Source organism: Myotis davidii, unplaced genomic scaffold (genome assembly GCF_000327345.1).
Source record: "Myotis davidii unplaced genomic scaffold, ASM32734v1 scaffold705, whole genome shotgun sequence".
In the NCBI taxonomy this organism is placed as follows: Eukaryota; Metazoa; Chordata; class Mammalia; order Chiroptera; family Vespertilionidae; genus Myotis; species Myotis davidii.
In genome coordinates this window covers 880235-900959 of record NW_006296405.1, presented here as the reverse complement: position 1 = coordinate 900959, position 20725 = coordinate 880235, and the positions used below count along the sequence as shown (strand labels likewise).

Here is a 20725-nt window from a genome sequence, read left to right as displayed (position 1 = left end):
TTTAAGTCAGTCATAGAGGAAGGTTTTTTCCCATCTCTTTGTTCTATATCTCCATTCATCTTCAAACTCCTGGGACAGTGATGGCAAACCTTTTGAGCTCGGCGTGCCAGCATTTTGAAAAACCCTAACTTAACTCTGCTGCCGTGTCACATGTAGAAATTTTTTGATATTTGCAACCATAGTAAAACAAAGACTTATATTTTTTATATTTAAATGCCATTTAACAAAGAAAAATCAACTAAAGAAATGAGTTCGCGTGTCACCTCTGATACGCGTGTCACAGGTTCGCCATCACTGACCTAGGAGATGGCTAGAGATGAGTTTTGCTTGGGAACCCAGATCCTACATTTGTACATTTGATTTTTTTAATTTTACCTCCAAAAGTGATATATATTTCTCTATAAACCCTATAATTAAAGCAAGGCTGAGCAAAATTCATAGAGAAAGTGGGAAACGTAGTTGTATTGATTCCCAAAGAGGTAGATTTTGAGTTTTAGAGAGGAATATGCAGAAATAGCTAGTTTTCTTGGACTGAGATTTTATCTTTTCAGGGGTGGGCAAACTTTTTGACTCGAGGGCCACAATGGGTTCTTAAACTGGACCAGAGGGCCGGAACAAAAGCATGGATGGAGTGTTTGTGGGAACTAATATAAATTCAAAGTAAACATCATTACATAAAAGGGTACGGTCTCTTTTTTTTTTTAGTTTTATTCATTTCAAACGGGCTGGATCCGGCCCATGGGCCGTAGTTTGCCCACGGCTGGTCTAGGTGGAATGTGTTTTGCCCTGACCGGTTTGGCTCAGTGGATAGAGCATTGGCCTGAGGGCTGAGGGGTCCCGGGTTTGATTCCAGTCAAGGGCATGTACCTTGGTTCCGGAAACATCCCCAGTAGGGAGTATGCAGGAGGCAACTGATCAATGTTTCTAACTCTCTATCCCTCTCCTTCCTCTCTGTAAAAAATCAATAAAATATATTTATAAAAAAAAAAAAAAAGAAGAGCTGGGGGTAGAGAAGAGGGACCACAAGAAACTGTTCTTGCTTCACATCAATCCATTAATCTATTTTTAAAATAAATTTATTGAGATCTAATTCACGTATCTTAGATTTTACGCACTTAAATGTACAGTTCAATGCTTTTTTTTTTTTTAGCAAATTCATAGGGTCATACAACCATCACCACAGTCTAATTTTTTCATTGATATATAATCCACATATGAAGAAATTCACCCTAAAGACTAAGTATAGACATAGAGGGTATTATGCTAAGGAAAATAAGTCAGACAGAGAAAGACAAATACCATCTCACTTCACTTATATGTGGAATCTAAAGAACAAAAATAAATGAACAAACAAAATAGAAACAGACTTGTAGATACAGAAAGCAAACTGGCGGTTGATAGAGGGGAGGGGTATTGGGAGGCTGGGTGGAAAAGGTAAAGGGATTAAGAAGTACAAATTGGTAGTTACAAAATAGTCACAGGGTTGTGAAGTACAACATAGGGAATATAGTCAATAATATTGTAATAACTATGTCTGATGCCAGGTGGGTACTTGAAATATTGGGGGGAATCACTTTGTAAAGTGTATGATTATCTAACCACTACGCTGTACACCTAAAACTAAAACAAAATATATATTGAATGTAAACTGTAGTTGAAAATAAAATCTAAAAAAAAAAGAATGCTGCTGTGAATATTGTGTACAAGTTTTTGTGTTTTCAGTTCTCCTGGGTTTATACCTTCAGGTGGAATTGCTGGATCATATGGTAACTCTACTTTTAACATTTTGAGGAACTGCCAAACTTTTCTAAAGTGACCGCACCAATTTTGCAATCCCACCAACAATGCATGAGAATTGCAGTTGCTTCACATCCTCGCCAGTATTTGTTATGATCTGTCTTTTTTTTATTATAGCCATCCTAGTAGGTGTGAAGGTTTTGATTTGTATTTTCCCAATGATGTTGAGTATCGTTTAATGTGCCTATTGACACATCTTCTTTTGAGAAATGTCTATTCAGACCATTTGCTCATTTTTTAATTCGGTTATTTATCATTTTACTATTGAGCTAAGAGTTCTTTATAAATTTTGGGTACAAGTTCCTTATCTGTTAAATGATTTGCAAATATTTGTCCTGTTCTGTGGGTTGTCTTTTCACTTTCTTGGTGGTATCATTTGTAGCACAAAAGTTTTAATTTCAACGTAGTTCAGTTTAGTTTTCCTTTGGTTGCTTATGCTTTAGGTGTTACATCTAAGAAAGCATTGCTTAATCCAAGGTCAGAAAGATTTATTCCCAGGTTCTGTTGAGAGTTTTATAGTTTTAGCTCTTACATTTAGGTCTCTGATCCACTTCAAGTTAAAATTTAAGTATGGTATGAGGTAGGAGTCCAGCTTCATTCCTTTATACGTGGCTATATCTTCTGTTTTTAAGGTAACAAGAATGTGGTAACCAGAGAGCACTTAGACCGGATGAAGAATAGCTGCATTGTTTGTAACATGGGACATTCCAACACAGAGATTGATGTGGTAAGACCAAGCAAGTCATCATTGGGGGCTTTTTCTTTCCTCCTTGCCAAGGAACAAACTGGAAGAAGAAAGAGCGGGGTCACCAGCCACTCTAAACATGATTGTCCTTGTCAGATCTGCCCACAGTCTGTTCACTTACTAGCCCTGCGATCTGTGCTTGTAGATAATATGAAGCTTCTTTGTCTCGATTTAATAATTTCAAATGATTGTTTTCTTCCACCCAAGCTTGATACCTGTTTACACTATAAGCCATTTTATCTTATATTTAGGGTTGAGAGCTGAGTAAATTCAGTACTACAAAAAGGATATAGTAAATGTGAGTCAGTTTTTATAAAATGGTAGTCAGTATTCTGGGGATGTTTAATTTTACCATGAATGTAAGATAGGTTGGTTTAAGGAAACAAGTCAAGGGAGAGAAATCTATGGGCTGAAATGAGAACATTGCTTAAGTTTGTGTCTGTCAAATACTATGGTTTCTTTTTTCTTTCTCCCTCTTTCATTGGGCTAAGTCTCCCCTTAACTGTTTTCCAACTACAGTATAGTAATTGCATCTCTAGGTGCCACAATCAACTCAGTAGCACATGTTCCTCAAATTTGATTCTCTAATTTGATTACATTCACCCTAAAATTTTCAAATCCAAAATAACACTTGGTCCAACTAAGTTGCCCAAGTAAGAGTTAATAGAAGTGTTATTTATTTCTTTTCAGACTTACCAAAGTATTTCTCAGTGTGACTTTCACTCTGTTTTTAATATTTTATGGCATTTTTCTGGCACAACTATATTTCTCTCTGGGTAAATGGCTCAAGCAAAGCATGCTTTTATCTCCACTGAGGGCTGCTCTGATTGAGCTTCAGCATTGCCAGGTAAGGATCAGTTGATATATTGAGAGCTGGTTGGATAATATCTATTTTATTTTATTTTATTTTATTTTATTTTATTTTATTTTATTTTATTTACTTACTTACTTACTTACTTACTTACAAGTATTTATTATTAGTTAAGCCATGATTCAGGATTCTAGGGTGGGATGTACCCAGGCCCCACTTCACGTCCCTGGGAGAAGGATGGACTCTCACAGCGGTGGAAGTCCAGGTAGTTCTGCCAACAGTTGGTCTGGTTCTGGTTGGGGAAGCGTCTGTCAAAAGGAACAGTCCAGTAGTTCTTGATTTTGGTCTTGATGTCTTCTGCCATGTTGCTGATTCCTAAAGATGCCCCTGAAGCCGCTCGAAGCTCAATGTGACCTCAGCAAAGAGACCGGATAATATCTATTTTAAATGGTTTCTCTTTTTAACTCTGTGCTCTATTTTTATTTATTTATAAAAATAGCTGGACAAGCAACCTGCCAAAGCCTATTCTACCCTTGATGTTTCTGAGTGGCACGGCTCCATTACTCTGTTTTACAATGATATTTTGCTTATGAATCATTTAGTTAGTTCTTTTTGTTGTGGGTGCGGTTGGGTTAAGTTTCACTTATGTGCCGTACTGCCCCTTTAGTAAATGGTCTAAGATATTAATATTTCTAAAACTGCCTAGCACATGATTGTACTTTTTTGGATTAATCTGCTTATAGAGCCCCCAAATGGGAAAAACTTAAGGGAAGTAGTAGTAGTCCTGCTCTGAGCTTAATGAGAAATTTTTTGATTAAGAGAAGGGAAGAATTTTCCCTTCTAAACCCTCAAGAAGCACTGAACTGAAAAGAATTCCAAATGCAAACATGCATTTTTATGTTTTTACTTTATCTCATTTCATTCTCTTGATCACCTCATGAGGCATTATTCTTGTCCTTGATTTTTAGTTGGGAAACTATGAAGTTAAGTACATTATTCAGTCATACACATTGATTTTTTTAAAAATGAATTTAAAACACAAAATCCAGGACTTTTTACTTCTAGACTAGTTTTTTGTTTGTTTTGTTTTTCTGCACTATTACCTCCTCATGATTTCCAAATTAGCTTCAAATTGTGATGGTGATCTCTCCTCCAAAGGCAGCCCAGACATAAGTAATCTCTCAGGATAAAGGCCAGGAGGCTCCTTACCTTTAATCACAAACATTTATAGTGATTGTTACATGCCAGGTGCTGTCTAGATTCCTGGAATCAGTGAACAAAACAAGCAAACATTCCTGCCCTCACGGAGCTTACTTTTTTTTTTTAATCCTCACACGATGATACTTTTCCATTGATTTTTAGAGAGAGAGAGAAAGACAGAGAGAAACATCTGTGAGGGAAACACACTGATTGGTTGCCTCCTGCGTGAGCCCTGACCAGGGCCCAGGCCAGGGAAGAGCCTGCAACCGAGGTACATGCCCTTGACCGGAATCGAAGCCAGGACCCTTTAGTTTGCAGGTGGATGCTCTATCCATTGAGCCAAACCGGCTAGGGCTGGAGCTTACATTTTAGAGAAGAAAATAAAAAACAATAAACATAATAAGTAAAATGTATAGTATGTTAGAAGGCAAAAGCACCATGGAACAGAGAAAAAGTAGAGCATAGTAAAGGTAATCAATCAAGAGTGCTGAGTTATAATTTTATTTTATTAATATTTTTATTGACTTAGAGAAAGGGAGAGAGAGGGAGAGAAACATGCATCAGATGCCTTCTGCACACCCCCACTGGGGATTGAGCCTGCATCTGGGGCATGTGCCCTGACCAGGAATTGAACTAACAACCTTTTGATGCACGGGACAATGCCCAACCAACTGAGACACACTGGCCAGGGCATAGAGTGCTGAGTTATAATTTTAATTAGAGGAGTCAGGTATAAGCCTCATTGAGAAGGTGATGTTTGAGCAGACTTGAAGGATTAGTCATGGGTTTTTAGTGAAGAGTATTTCAAGATGAGAGAATAGTCAGTTAAGTGCCCTGAGGCAGGAGGGTGCCTCGCCTGTTTGAGGATCAACAATGAGGCCAGAATGGTTGGAATAGAATGAGTAAGGGGCAGGATGAGGTCAGAGAGGTAATGAGCCAGACCTTATAGGGTCTCATAGGCCATTGTAAGAATTGATTATATTCTGAGAGAAATAGGGAGTGCTGGTAATATTCATAACAGTCTGACTTCTGTTTTCAAAGGATGGCTTTTATTTTTAAAAGATCACCCTGGCTTCTGTGTTTAGAGTAGGCCTAGTTTTACAGGTATTGCTAGGGGCCTCAGTATCTTCCAGGTACACTAGCCAAAGGCCATCTCTCAGTTCTTTTTGTGCTTTTCTTAGCAGAGGGTATATAACTAAACCAAATAGTCTAGAAAGGGAGATGCTCAGAAGGGCTTTAGAAAAATTAAGTTACTCTACCTTTGATGGAAGTGTCATAGGGAATATAAAATGAAATTTAAGGAAATAGAAAAATCAACTAATAATTGAAACCAGAATGTTCATTCGCTATTTAGCAAATTTGTATTGAATGCTTGCTCTGCTCTGTGCCAAGTGCTTGTCTGAAGAATAGCATCTAACAACATGCCTGCTCTCCTGGACTTTATTTTCCAATGTGGGAGGCAGACAATAAATAAACAGACAGTCACCCTAGCCAGTTTGGCTCAGTGTGTAGAGCATAGGCCTGCGGACTCAAGAGTGCCACGTTCAATTCCGGTCAAGGGCACATGCCCGGGTTGCGAGCTCAGTCCCTAGTAGGGGGCAGGAGGCAGCCAATCAATGATTCTCATCATTGATGTTTCTATCTCTCCCTTCCTCTCTGAAATCAATAAAAATACATTTAAAAAAAATAGTTTTGTCAGTTAGTGCCTAGAGTTGAAGAAAAGCAGCAAGAAGAGCAAGCCTTCTGAGAATTCTATTCAGAGAATAGTGAGTAAAAGACCCTAAGGTAGAAAGTGCTCAATGTGCTTGAGGAACAGAAAGGATACCATCTTAGCAGGAACAGAATGGGGAAGGGGATGAGAATAGTAGACACCTCAAGGAGGTCGTGTGTTATGGAGAACTTTGTAGGCCATGATAAGGGCTTTAGATTTTATTCTGGGCACAGGGAAGCCATTGAAAGGTTTTGAATAGGTAACTGACAAAATCGGACTTACGTTTTAAAAGATTACTCTGGTCGTTGTATAAAGAAAACATGTCTGCAACTTGAGTAGTGATAGAGACCATAGGAGGCTCTTTCAGTATTTCCAGCGATAGAAGTTGGTAGCTTGGATCAGATGGGCAAGCACTGAAAGTGATAAGAAGTCATATATTGTGAAGATAGGACCAATAGGAAGTAGAAATTTATAGTTTTACCTAACCTTGAGATGTTGACTGCTGTATTTAAACAAGGAATAGCCCATCAAGAATTGGTCATTTAAAAGCTGCATTTTTTCCTGAGAAATATTAATGTTGTAGGGAACCTGTGATAAGGTTTTTGCTCTTAGCTGCCTTTTTAAAAATTATTATTAATATTTTTATTGATTTTCTTAGAGAGAGAGGAAGGGAGAGGGATAAAAAGATGAAACAGTGATGAGAGAGAAACATTGATTGTCTGCCTCCTGCATGCCCCCTACCTGGGATCAAGCCCATAACCTGGGCCTGTGCCCTGACCAGGAGTTGATCTGGTGACCTCTTGGTTCATGGGTTGACAACCAACCACTGAACCACACCAGCTGGGTTCTAAGCTGCCTTTTGGTCATGTCTTTCACATATTGCCTTTCCCTCGAAAGCAGGTATGCTTACCCATGTGCATCACATAGAAGGCGTGTAAAGCTTCATAATTCAAGTGGTTAGATTATTATGTACATACTAGAGTCCTGATGCACAAAATTAGTGCAATGGTAGGTCTTCCTTCCCCTGGCTGCCAGCACCGGCTTCCCTCTGGCACCCGGGACCTGGGCTTCCCTCACAGTGTCCAATCTAATTAGCATATTACACTTTTATTATTATAGATGCTTTAAAAGTTTTAGTCAGCCAAAGAATTGTAACCTGAGACTTGCTATTTACTCCTTGCTTTGCAAAACAAGAACCACAGCTGTTTTCCCTGGGGAAAAAAACAACTGATGTGCACTGTTCCTAATCATGTAATACTAATTTGTGCAAGTATAGTAACTGGCTGATTTACATGGACATACACCTAGCTTGGGAAGGTAGTCTGCATTAGGGAACTTTTTCCTGGTGGGCTGGTAAGTGATTGTTAATCCACAGACAATTGGATGTCTTTAAGAGAAAATCTTGTAAAGCTGTGCTAGAGCCATAGAAAACCCTTCTCTTGAGTGTGGCTGTCAAATAAGTCGGTTAATGAAGTTGCCTGGATAACTCTTCAAAACCCCATTTTAAACTGATCCTTGGGTATTTTGCTTGCAACATAGCCATTTTAAAGTCCCATCATCTCAATCAATAAATACCAGTGTCACCATGGAGTATTTCTTGGCTCTATGTTGTTATTGCCTTCCATGGTGATATTTCTAACTTAATTTCTATCCTTAACATCCCAAAATTATCCATTTGCTTAATTTTTTTAACTCTACTTATAGTACTCATAAAATTTCTTTTTAAAATTCTAATTTTAAAGTAATATTTGCTAAACAATATATTTTTAAAAGGTAATATTTGCTTAGTTTAACATTTCAAACAATATAAATACATTTAAAGTAAGAAATAAAAATTTTACATAATTGAGATTATAGTATATTGTTCTGCAACTTGATTTTTTCACTTAACAGTAATGAATGGTTTTCGCGTTAACACCTATAGATATACTTCTTTTTTTAAACAATTACATAATATTCCATTGTATAGAATTATCTTGGTTTACTCAGCCATTTCCTTGTTGTTTTACACTTTGCAATGAGAAACAACACTGGGTGAACATTCTTGGGCACTTATATTGAGCAAGTGTTTGTATAGGATACAGCCTTCAAAGTGAAATTGATTGGTCAAAGATTATGTTCATATAAAAAATTTTTTATGTTCATATAAAATTTTGTTAGCTACTGCCAAATTGCCCTCTAGAAAGGTTTGACATTTCAAGAAATTTATTTACTTCCCATCTACCTAATAAATGGACCCAGACCATTAATACTGTCCTGAATATACTGATGTATCATTATATGCCTATCTTTCCCACTAGGCTGACAATGAAAAGAAGATACATTCCCTTTCCAGAAATAGCTCACATTCTAGTAGAGGAGTCCATAGCCTTCTCTATAATAGTGTCCTTTACCACAGTGTCTAGAATATAGTATATACTCAGTAAATGATTATTGTGTAACTGAAGTATTTCTCTTTGTCTGAAAACTACTATTTGGCAGAACTCCTCAATTTTACCACCGTGATCCAATAGGTACTCTTAGAATGTGGACTTTCTATTGTAGGCATTGCCTTTTGGAAGAAGGAAGTTGTCTTCAGTCTAAACCTTACTACTGTTGTTTGATTGCTGCTGTTAATAAACTTAACCTCTCTTCTCTTGTTCTCGGAATATACAATATACAGAAATGGAAGGAGGGTGAGCCCATCGGGAGCTTTATTCTACCACTAAGCGTTTCTCTAAAGCCCACCGCACATTTGCTCTGAGATCACAGAGCTTCTGCACCTTTAGGGTGAACCACCATCACTCAGAGGTGGAAACTGGGACACTGGGACCTGAGGGCAGAACCTGGGCCCTAGCATGCTATGTTTAGGATGTTCAGCCTTCTCTAACTAATCTCACTCAGCTCTGAACCTCCTTTTTTGTGTGTCTCTTTGGCACTTATATATTCAGTTTGCACTGTATTAATTTGCACTTGTTTGCATGTTGCTTTGTAAGTATTTTAAAGGCTTTTCCCTCCCCCCCTCACATGTGTATTGTTTTGTGTCCCTAGCCAAAATAAGAGCTTTTTGAAGGCAGAAACCATGTCTTTGGTTTCTTTTGTATTTCCCATAGCACCTTTTACTGTGCTCAGCAGAGAGTGGGCGTACTGTATATGTTGTGGAATGACATCCTGAGTGATCCCTCCCTGGCTGGGCCTAAGATTAAATTTCCTGAAATGGAACAGTCCTAACCAACCCAGGACAGGTATTCTCCATCTAGCATGTTGGTTGCTCCTTTCAACTTGCTATTTGAAATGGCTCCCTTCAGCACTTTTTGTCCACCAAGTGGGACCTGGCATGGCTGATGATTTGCTTGCTGTATGTATTCCAGGCGAGTCTGCGGACACCAGAACTGACCTGGGAGCGAGTGAGGTCCCAAGTTGACCATGTAATATGGCCTGATGGCAAGAGAATAGTATTGCTGGCAGAGGTAAGACCTGAGGCTGGTAAGAGAGATTCAGCTCTGACAGGAGAGACTGCAATACTCAGATCTCCTCCTCCTCATGTTCTCTCACACTTTTCAACTTCTCTTAAGCACAAGCTTAACTATTTTATCAGTGGATTTTGCATCTAACTGTGAAAGGTCTTTTCATTTTCATTTGACAATTAAACTATTTTGGTTCCTCACTTTTCACCAATTATCCTGTCTCTCTATGTCACTCTACAGGCTGAGTCAGATAATGACTATTACTGTGAAAGAAAATGGATAGAACCCATGCCACTCTGAGTGTTGCTTATAAAGAGATAATGTGATTGTGGGATGATTTAATCGTTAAGCACAAAGTAGATATTCCTGGCTGTAACCAAAACGATCTTAGGCAAGCTCTGGGTAGGTCATGTCTTTATGATAGATTCCATTTTTGAGTGTCCATTCCCCAGAATTGAGCCAGACATGCAGTATGTACCCAGCTGTATACTGGTTGTATGATTGATAGTTCCCTCTCCTGGCTTCTTCTAACTCAGACTTTGTCTTGACTTTCATTGGCCTTTTAAGTTTGAGTATCCTTCCTGTTCTCTTTAACTTTCCTCACCTTATCTCACCTTCTCAGATACTTTACAGCATCTATAAAGGGGCTGAATTTCTTCACAAGAAAGGAATTGGACAAGGAGGGGAGGGACAGGTTGTTAAATATTCATTAATTGCTTTGATGTCAGCCCACTGTCTGGTGACTTATTTCTCGTTGCCCTAGAACAGTGGTCAGCAAACCGCGGCTCGCGAGCCACATGCGGCTCTTCGGCTCTTGAATGTGGCTCTTCCACAAAATACCACATGCGGGCTTGCACGTACAGTGCGATTGAAACTTCGTGACCCATGCGCAGATGTCGATTTTTGGCCTGGGCGAGTCTATTTTGAAGAAGTGGCGTTAGAAGAAGTGGGGGGTGTGGGTCGGTCCGGTGACGGGAGACGTAGCGCAGGCAGGCCACAGGATCCACAGCGTGGGGGAGGCACCAAATATCAACAGTACTTAACAACAGTGCTTAAACTATATAGGTAGGTTAATAACAATGTACCTACCTATATAGTTTAAGTTTAAAAAATTTGGCTCTCAAAAGAAATTTCAATCGTTGTATTGTTGATATTTGGCTCTGTTGACTAATGAGTTTGCCGACCACTGCCCTAGAAGGTCCATTTAGTCATTCTTGTGACAAAAGCAAGTCACCAATTGTTTTGGTGCCTGTGGTTGAGCAAAAAAGGTTGTCAAGCTTTTTAGGAAATGAAGTAGGGAAGGATGGCATTGGAGACAGTTTCTAGCTCTTCTAGTCTCTGAATCATCCACTCAAAATACAAGGTAGCCCTTGACTTTAGGGGAACCAAACTGAGAAAGAAGCACAAGAATCCTAAATCCCCCCAAAAATCTTTCCTCTCAACCTGGTGAGTTTCCCCTGAATTTCACTACATCAGTAGTTAGGACTGTCCTTCAAAGGGGTGTCCATGCCTTAGAGGGAGGATATCCTGCTGTAGAATCAGGAAATTCAAAGACTGGCCTAAGACTCAGTATCTGTGACCATCTTTTTTACATAATCCCAGGGATCTTTTATCTGTTAACTTCATCAAATTCTCCAGAACTTATTATGGTTTCACTTAAATGTCAATCAATTAGTTTTTTGTTTGTTTGGGTTTTTTTTATTTATTTAATGTGAAGCTCGTGAGCCAGAGACTCTGTAGGAACTGGCTCTTTTTTTTTTTTTTTAATATATTTCATTGATTTTTTTCAGAGGGGAAGGGAGAGGGATAGAGAGTGAGAAGCATTGATGAGAGAGAAACATCGATCAGCTGCCTCCTGCACACCCCCTACTGGGGATGTGCCCACAACCAAGGTACATGCCCTTGACCAGAATCGAATCGAACCTGGGACCCTTCAGTCTGCGGGCTGACGCTCTATCCACTGAGCCAAACCGGTCAGGGCTAATTTCTATTTATTGAACACCTGCTTTTTGCCCAGCGATGTTATTGGGAAGTATTTGGAAACAGGCAGGCATGCTCATCCCTCACTCCTCAAAGGCTGGAGACTTGGTCCTAACCAGTTTGTGTCGTAATCCTTGCTCTCCAGGGCCGTCTGCTGAACTTAAGCTGCTCCACAGTGCCTACATTTGTGCTCTCAATTACCGCTACTACTCAGGTAAGGCCTCCAGAGGGGGAAAGCAGTGGCCTGGAGAGGTCCTGAGACTAGCAGGGTTTTACTCGGTATGGGGCGGATGGCTGTGAATGGCACAGCAGCATCCATCTCTGGCTCTTGCCTTTTCTAGGCTCTTGCCTTGATAGAGCTTTACAATGCTCCTGAGGGTCGCTATAAGCAGGATGTCTACCTGTTGCCCAAGAAAATGGGTAAGTATGTGTTCTTCCATCCCCATCCTTACCAAAGTAGTTCAGAATTAGAGGTTAACTGAAGTTTGGGAGCATGCTGTTTCATACGGACAGGAAAAAAGAGAGAGAGAGAGGGAGATAGAGAGGGAGAGAGAGAGATGTTTATCTTGTAAAGTAGGAGCTAGAATTCCTAGGTTCCATCCTCAGCTGATTGATCCCATGTTCCACATGGGTTGCTCCAGTAAAGTCGTGACACTTTGCTATGATTTTGTTTACCTGCCTGTGCATTTAAGGGTTTTCTCTCATCAAGTATCTTGTCTGTAAGAATCTCAAAGAAGAAAAAGATTTTCCCCAAGAGAGAGGAATCATCTCCTACCTTGCAACATCTGACTTATTCCAGTTCTAGACAGCCCCTACCAAACGCTCAGACCGGAGGACTTTCATTCTACGCCTTCTAACTCTTAACCCATTGTTCCAGCCAAAGGAAAGCTTCTGAATAGCTTCTATGACGAGTTTAGTTATGTGGGTGTTTTGTATAAGAGAAACATTAAACTGTCTTAAATTTTTAAAGAACCTGCCTCAAGCACCTGAACTGAAACTGTGTTTATAAGCTCCTGACACAAAGATCGGGGAATAAATCAGCTTCTGGTTTCATTTTGCTTTAGCACTAAAGGCAAAGCAGCTGTTAGAAGTTGACATGTTTTCCTTGAGTAGACACTTTGGAAGGATATAAAAGAAATAGAGCAGTCCATATTCTGAACGAATATGAAGTGAAGTTAGGGAGACCAAACAAATACATAGGAAATGACATAAAATTTTGAATAAGTAATATGCATTCAGGAGAGGGAATGTAAACAAATCATAAGAGAACTAAACATACTGAAAGCAAGTGTGGCATCAACCTTAGTCATTCCTTTCAGGTTTACCAGATGTGAGTTTTTCTGAGTGACTCAAGGTATAGAGTTGGAGGCAGAACTAAAGTTGGAGCTTCCCATTTTTTAGTCCTCCCACTAGCCCATCCTTCCTTCTAGACCCAAAGGCCTATTTCTTTCATTTCTCCCTGAGGAGAAGGAAAGGTTCAAGACCAATGCAGCTTGTAAGGAAGAAAGGTTATGGCTTTGAAAGGTTATGGGTTCAAAGTTCAAGCAACCATTCCTTAGAACTAAGGGCCAGTGAGCAAAAGTTGAGCGTTTTTCATTCAGCTCCAAGAATTAGAAGGTGTCTTTCAACTTTTTAAGGCTTAACATGGAGAGAACAGCCAGACAAGAGGCATGAATGCTTATACCAGGGCTTCTGTGGTCTGTTCCAGATGAGTATGTGGCCAGCCTACACCTGCCAACCTTTGATGCCCACCTGACAGAGCTGACAGATGAGCAGGCCAAGTATCTGGGACTCAACAAGAACGGGCCCTTCAAGCCGAATTACTACAGGTGCCTTGGGTTCCCTAGAAAACAGGGAAGCCTGGGTGGTGAAGACCGAATTGGTCTTTGCATCATCGTCCTATTTACCTGGAATCAGAAAAATAAACCCCCCTCCCTCGCTGCCACCCACAAAGGATTCTTTGAGGCTTTCTCAAGACATTAGTGTTCCCTTCCCTGAATTTGCCTTTCTTCATTTCATCTTCTTGATGTGATTTTTACCTCTTTATAGAGAAATACTGGCTTTTTAAACACAATTATCTACCCTCCCCATACACTCCAGAAAAGTCCCTGCCTCCCTAGTACACCTCTAAGCAGGCTCTGCATGTCCCAGCATCCCCACAAGCTGATAACATCACAGTCTCATCTTTCTTTTTCCCTCCAGGTATTAAGTTCCTGTAACTCAAGCCAGAAGAAGTTTTAAGGAATAGAACTCCAAGCCTTTTCTCCACTCCTACACAGGAAGGAACCCAGCAAGCTGCTTCTCTAATCAGCTGCCCGCCATGCTCACCTTATATGTTAGATTATTTATTTATTAAAATCTAGAATCCTGTGCCTGTCGCTTGGCCCAGAGTGGTTACTGCCCCGAGGGCTGTGAGAGCCGCAGAGGACAGGCTGAGGAAGGGAAGAAATGGGTAACCATTCCCAGTGCATCTTTTGCATTATTCCATATTGAGTGAAGCCTTAGCAGGGGTCACCTTCTCTTGTTCAGGCTCAGGAGTGAGTCCCGGGATTCCAGACACCTTGTTTCCTGGGGTTTTCTGGGGTACATTTTCAACAGCTGCTTTTCTCAGCTTTGGTTTGTCCCCAGATAAGGCTGTTTTGAAGCCACTGTATGAACATGGCCTGGGTTCCCAGCCATCATCATTGTCACTGCCTTCTTTATAAAATGGTTGGAAAGGATTGTTATGGCTTTGGCAAGCTGCACCAAGAACTCAGCTACGCCTGTGCTTACTGGAACTCCTTTACCGGGACTCCTTTCTTCTCAAGTACTTATGTCCATTTTAACGCTTTCTGGTTCCAGAAGGAATGTGCTTCCATTATTTTCTCAGCATCTCTGATATTTGTCAGACATATGTTTTCCATCTTTCTAACCCAAACTGCCCTCTCTCTGCTCAGGAAGTGGGAGGCAGCCCTATTGGGGCCCATGGTTGTGCTTCCTTGTCATCTAACTGGATAGTTTCCCAGGAAGCTCCCTCCAAATTGACAGTGTCTCAGAAATGTGGAACATTGCTTCCTGAAACTTCCTTTTATTGCCTAAAACTGCTTCTGAAACTGAGCAGGGAAAGGCATACTTTCCAAGGGGTTTGGAGTATATGGCTTTGGAAATGGGACAGGTCTTTCAGGCCCACAACTTGACACCCTAAAGAAGCAGAATGTATTTATTTGTCTCCTGGGAAAATTTTTGCAGCTTAACTAACTGTACAGAGATGACACTGTAAACTGTGTCCAGATGGTCAAAGTCAGGGTTGAATGTCATTGGACATTCAGCTGTCGATGAAACTGAAATCTGTCTCTAATTTAGTCTGGTATTTCTTCTTTGTTAGGATATCTTTTTATGTTTTGGCCTTTTCCATCTTAGGGGCCTGTGTTTCAGAAGTCATTTCTTGAGTAACTCCAACATTACAAACAATTAGTAATGTGAGCAGCCTGAAATTTTATGTCCCACCTAAGAGTTTGATTCCTTTTGGAGACAGACCTATTGGTCTTAGGGTTCCAATGGAACCAGATTAGTTGTAAGAGTTAAAGTCTAGAGTGGCCCTACAAATCTTGAAGGAAGTGAGTCCCCTTTCCCCCTTCCAACCCTAATTAGACTCTCAGGTTTGTTTGTTTTCCTGTTTTGTTTTTTTTCCTTATTCTGGTCTGCCTCAAAGAGTCAAGACCAAGGTGACTCAAGAAAACACCAGACCACCCAGGGTCACTGTAATCTTCCCACTCTAATTCTCCTCCCCAACCTCCACCTGCTCTAGCTTACCCTGCTCTTCACCTACACCCTCTGAAGTGATCTTCCTTTTGGAGGCAGGGAGGTGGACCTTAGGTAAATGACTGTTTGCTTCATTAGATACTATATAGGCTCAGCCATACGGTCTGATTACTCAAAGGCCGTATGTCTTAGCAAGCACTGGAAAAAAGCCACATACATGACTATATTCTTTTATGAAGAAGATCACAAATGCTGAAAATTCCACAGGGCTATTTAATTTTTTTCATTTGCTTAACCAGTTCTGATTTTTGTATTAATTGGATGCCTTTTGCAAAAGATTCCGATTTTTGTACTTTATCTTACATCTAGAGAAAATTCCTTAGGCAGATATCTGGACTGTGGCCTATTATGTTCTTAGGCCAAAAGTCATAACCTGCTGTTTCTCAGCAAAGCCTGGCTCTCTATGGAACTTCCTTTGTGCTGATCCTGACAGAACATGCCCTCCCAAATGAAGAAGGAGCCACACTGGGCTTCTAGGTTACGTTGTTAGTGTTGCTGCCCATAATGAGGTATTTGCCTCTGAGTTCCAGATGACTTCTCCTTTCTCTCTGGGGATCCTGTGTCAGTCATCAATCATTGAGAAGAAGGAGGCACAAGCCTCCTGAGAATTTGGGTTCTGCCTTAGTGTTGGAATTTGGTCATTATTCCCTCTACCCTTGGAAACAGAGCAAATGTGTCTTCTTCTCTCAAGCTCTCACCTAGACGCATCCTAGGTATCTGGAAGCATGGGAAAGAAAACTAATTATCTCTTTATGTGGCCCTGACCTGTGGGAATACTTAACATTTTCCCTATGATGAATTTGTGCTAGTTTTCAAGGTCTTTTTTGTCTTCTTAATGAAAAAATTGTTTTCCTTCTCTCTTCTTTTTTTTTTTTTTAAAGAAAAGTATTTGGTCCACCTTCCCTCTGCCCTCCTCCCTCCTCATCCTATCCTCCCATATGAGCACGGCTCCCATGGCCATATACTCCTGCAAAGCTTTTTTGCTGCTTGGCTTTTCTCTGAACAGATCTAAAATTGCTGCTCCTATGGTTTTTTCAAAATTAACTTTGTCACAGTTTTAAAAAAGAAATTTGAATGCATTGTTGCATTAAGCTTTTTTAATTAAGGAAAATTATTGAAAGAAAATAGGCAACACCAGCAAATCATATATGGACAAGTTCTAAACTAATATACATACATACATATATATATATATATATAAATAACCATCTAGTTCTCATTGTCATCTAACGAAAGGAAATAAAACCTCTAAGGATCACCATTTCTGAAGAGGCTCTTGGAAATCTTTATGTCTAAGTGATTGTATTAGATCAGCAATAATGAACATGTAATCTCAAAAGATAAATAAAATATTCTTAAATGGATTCCTGTCTTGAGAGTATTCTTTGCTTCTATGAACTACTAATACAGAGATGAGAGAGGTTTCTGGGCAACAGGCTAAAGAGCTTGCTGTAGGGCAAGGATGTGAAAAACTGAAGCAGTTACCAATAGGCATGTTGAATGGCTTTAGCCTTGGATCCCTATTCTATCATGGGTCATTCCACTAATATCCCCCACTCCACCCCTCCGTTGCATGTATAATTATACTGCTTTCTCAGAACCACCACACTGGGGAGTTGAGAAGTATAGGCTTAAGGCAGAGAAATTAAAGCCTCATTATAAACTCCCAAGCCCCCTGTGTACTACCCTTAGCTGGAGAGCACAGAAGCTAGCATCCCAGGGTTTAGGACCGTGGTCGGCAAACTGCGTCCCCTTGAGTGTGACTCTTCCACAAAATACCACATGCGGGCGTGCACGTACAGTGCAATTGAAACTTCATGGCCACACTCAAGGGGCCAAAGAGCCGCAGTTTGCCGACCACTGGTTTAGGACCAAACAACCCCGACATCCAGCACCTGACAACATGCAACTAAAGGGAAGAAAGAAATTAATCTGGCAGGGATTTGTCTCTAAGTCAGGTTTTGCCCGACTAAATCGTAACCAGAGGATGAGTCTAACTAACTTCTTGTTCTTCCTCAACGGCCAGTAGAGAAGCCATTTTTGAGCAGCTTTCTGGTAGCTGGCTGCTTTAGTTGGTAACCTAAACTAGTTCTACATTCTGAATGCAAGATGTTTTCTCATTACACCCACACGTGACTTTGGAGAGAGGAGGGTATTCTATTCTTTTTCTACTACTTTACTTGGCTGCCTGATATCCTCAAAAATTAGGTATTTTAAGACTTCCTGCATCTTATTTTTAAACTTTCTCTATGTAAGGTGTTACCTATTTAATCATATATCTGACCTCCATGGATTACAGTGGAGTGCTTATATGGGGAAAGAGATATATTTGGTCCTTGTAATATATCTATTTATACCTCTAGGCCTCTCTCTACCAGTGGCCTCAGGAAACCTGAATTTTTGGAAGTTTAAAAATAACTCAGCATGGGAGCCATCTCTGCAGAGACGAAAAAACTTATAGACCAACCCCTAATTATCTCCCAGGTATATTTATGGTCACCGGTGTGGTTAATGGTAATAATAGCTGCCACTCATTGTTGACAAACTAAAAGAAGGTGAGTGTGTGCCAATTCCATGACTTTCAAAGTTTTCAGTTAATCTGGTTTCTTGTTACTTCTTCCAGTAGTTGTTTCCAGATAGCTCCCTCCTTAGGACAAACTCTGAAAGTCTGGGCCTATCATAGATCGGTGTCTGACCTTTACTGTCTTCCATTGCACTAGTTGTGAATAAGATAATACATTGGGGGCTATCCTCGTGTTGATTCTTTGCCAACTCCACAACACCAATTTCTCAAAACCCTTCTCTGAAAGGGAAGCCAGGTGGAGCTCTAGACTCAACAGAAAGCTTTCCATAAGGGCCAGAGGGGTCTTTGAGGGCAGGCCTCCATCCTACTTTCAACTGAAGGTCTCTTTGCTCTCTTGGCCCTACTGACAGGCTGGAAAGGAACAAGCCTCAAAAGCGGCCACTCCTGCCTGCCACCCCCATTGGGGATCCTGCCGACTGACTAGGCCAGTGATGGCGAACCTTTTGAGCTCGGCGCGTCAGCATTTTGAAAAACCCTAACTTAACGCTGGTGCCGTGTCACATAGAGAAATGTTTTGATATTTGCAACCATAGTAAAACAAAGACTTATATTTTCGATATTTATTTTATATATTTAAATGCCATTTAACAAAGAAAAATCAACCAAAAACATGAGTCCGCGTGTCAGAGGTGTCAGAGGTTCGCCATCACTGGACTAGGCTCACGAAAGAGAACGTGAAGTTCTGGGCCTGTCAGTCCTAGAGCTCTGACTGCTCAGGAGGAGAGGTATTGGGAAGAGGGAAGGAAGGATAATTGATTCTTTTATTAAGAATCCCTAATGGGCTGTGCTGTGGCAGGTTTACCACACTGAAGCGCTGATGAGCGAGGCGAGGCGTAGGTTGTGAATTTTAAAGCAGAGTACGAGTCCTTAAGAGTTTAACAAATTATACCCTGAGAAGAATTCCAAAGTCAAATAGTTTCAGCCTTGAGCCAGGGACTTTCTTGGAAATTCATATGAATTCAATTCTGCTGAGCCAGTGAGTCTCAACCCCAGAAGATATTGCCCCTCTGGGGACATTTTGCAATATCTGGAGACTTTTGGTTGTCACCCAAGGGGGAGGGAACTATTGGCATCTAGTGAAGAGAGGCCTGGGATTCTGCTAAACATCCTACAGTGCACGGGACAGCCTCCACAACAAATACTTTTTCCGTCAATAGTACATAAACCCTATGTTAACAATACATAAAGGAGGCATACAAAAATGATTAAACTTGGTTCTACTCTCGAGCTTTTATCCAGGTTGTAGGCTGAGGGTGAGAGGTGGGAATAAGAAAGGAAAGGGAAAATGATGAGAGGGTGCAATACGATGTTGGGGGCCAGGGAGAAAAAGGAACTCGGGACGCTCCAAGGACTGCTCGCTCTCTCAACTCTGCCTGACCTATCACCTACTAACCGGCAGAGGAAAATGTGAGAGAAGGACAGGTTTAAGAAAGGAACAGCATTGTCCCTAAGAAAGAAACGGGAGTAACAGGCCCTTCCCTTTGGGATATAGTGGAAAACATTAGGATTTTGGACCCAGGCTGACTTGGCTTGACACCAACACCGCCTGGAAGGACTGAGGAGGGTCAAAAGGAAGGCTTCCTGGAGGAGGAGGTGATGACTACATAGAACCTGTAGGGAAGAACAGAAGTTAACCAAGAGGACAGAAAGTTCCTCCAGAGAGAGAACAGCACATCTGAAGGCACTGAAACAAGATAGAATATGATGCCTTGAGAACTGCAAGGGGTAATTCATCTCTGTGAGTCCCGACTTCCTCACCAGTGACATTGGATTCAAGAAAACAACCTGTCAACGAGTGGTGTGATATACCTGAAAGGTCCCTGGTGCAATGCCTGGGAAGAGTGGCAGGTCACCCGCGATTCCCACCCATTCTCCCCAGGCTGCTTACTTGGGGCTACTATTACCAACACGTTTATTGCTTTTTATTTATTTCCATTCTTCTAAGATCCTTCCTGGGGGCAAACGAGGCTGTGTGGCTTGCCCACCCTGCTTTTTAGATAAATTCCAGGCTGGGCAAGCCTCGCAGCCTCGTTTGCCCCCAGGAAGGCTCTTAGAAGAATGAAGCTTTAGACCAGAAGAATGAAGCTTTAGACCGGGGGTGAGCGTGGGGCGGGAGCGCTCGCTCTCCGTTCCATTTTAACTCCCAGATCACAACATGGGGAAGGTGCCCACTTCTGCAAGGAAAGGCAGATGACCAGGAGCGGCCCTGAGAGGCACCCGCAATCTCGGTGAAGCGAAACCCCGCCTCACCCCTGAACCCCCAGTCTCCGAGCTAAGTCCCCACTCGGAGCGATCCCTGGCCCCCTGGCGGGGCCATCCCTTCCGTACGGTGGAAGCGGATGTGGGACGCGTGAGGTCAGGGGCAGAGGTCTGTGGTCACGGGGAAGCAGCTGCAGTGGCGCGGGCGGTGAAGCACAGAGCTCCCCGAAAAGGTCGCTCTTTGGGGGGAGGTGAGTGCTGAGACCCCGAGAGAGAAGCAAAGGGGTAACGCCGTGAGCTCGGGCCCAGAACTCCGGAGGTAGAGCTGGGAGCCCACCCGGGAGCCCACCGCGACCCGCGGCGCCGCAGGACACGGAGAAAAGACGGGGCTGTTCCCTGGGAAGAGGCCTCCTCCAAGTCCCGCTCCAAGGGGCCCAACAGCCAATTGCGC

At 41.5% G+C, this 20725-nt stretch overlaps 2 protein-coding genes across 4 annotated transcripts in view; both read left to right on the top strand.

The window, feature by feature from the left end:
• Positions 1–16855, top strand: part of AHCYL2 (adenosylhomocysteinase like 2) — a 54369-nt gene extending 37514 nt beyond the window's left edge. For all 3 annotated transcript variants that reach the window (XM_006771381.2, XM_006771380.2, XM_006771379.2), the window contains exons 12-17: positions 2430–2524; positions 9615–9713; positions 11836–11904; positions 12032–12110; positions 13399–13519; positions 13893–16855. In XM_006771381.2, coding sequence (XP_006771444.1) covers positions 2430–2524; positions 9615–9713; positions 11836–11904; positions 12032–12110; positions 13399–13519; positions 13893–13899 — 470 coding nt within the window. In that variant the 3' untranslated portion in view covers positions 13900–16855. The remainder of the gene's footprint in view (positions 1–2429; positions 2525–9614; positions 9714–11835; positions 11905–12031; positions 12111–13398; positions 13520–13892) is intronic.
• Positions 14397–20725, top strand: part of STRIP2 (striatin interacting protein 2) — a 43987-nt gene continuing 37658 nt past the window's right edge. Inside the window, exon 1 of the mRNA XM_015568866.1 lies at positions 14397–14496. Within this exon, the coding sequence (XP_015424352.1) occupies positions 14397–14496 (100 nt within the window). The remainder of the gene's footprint in view (positions 14497–20725) is intronic.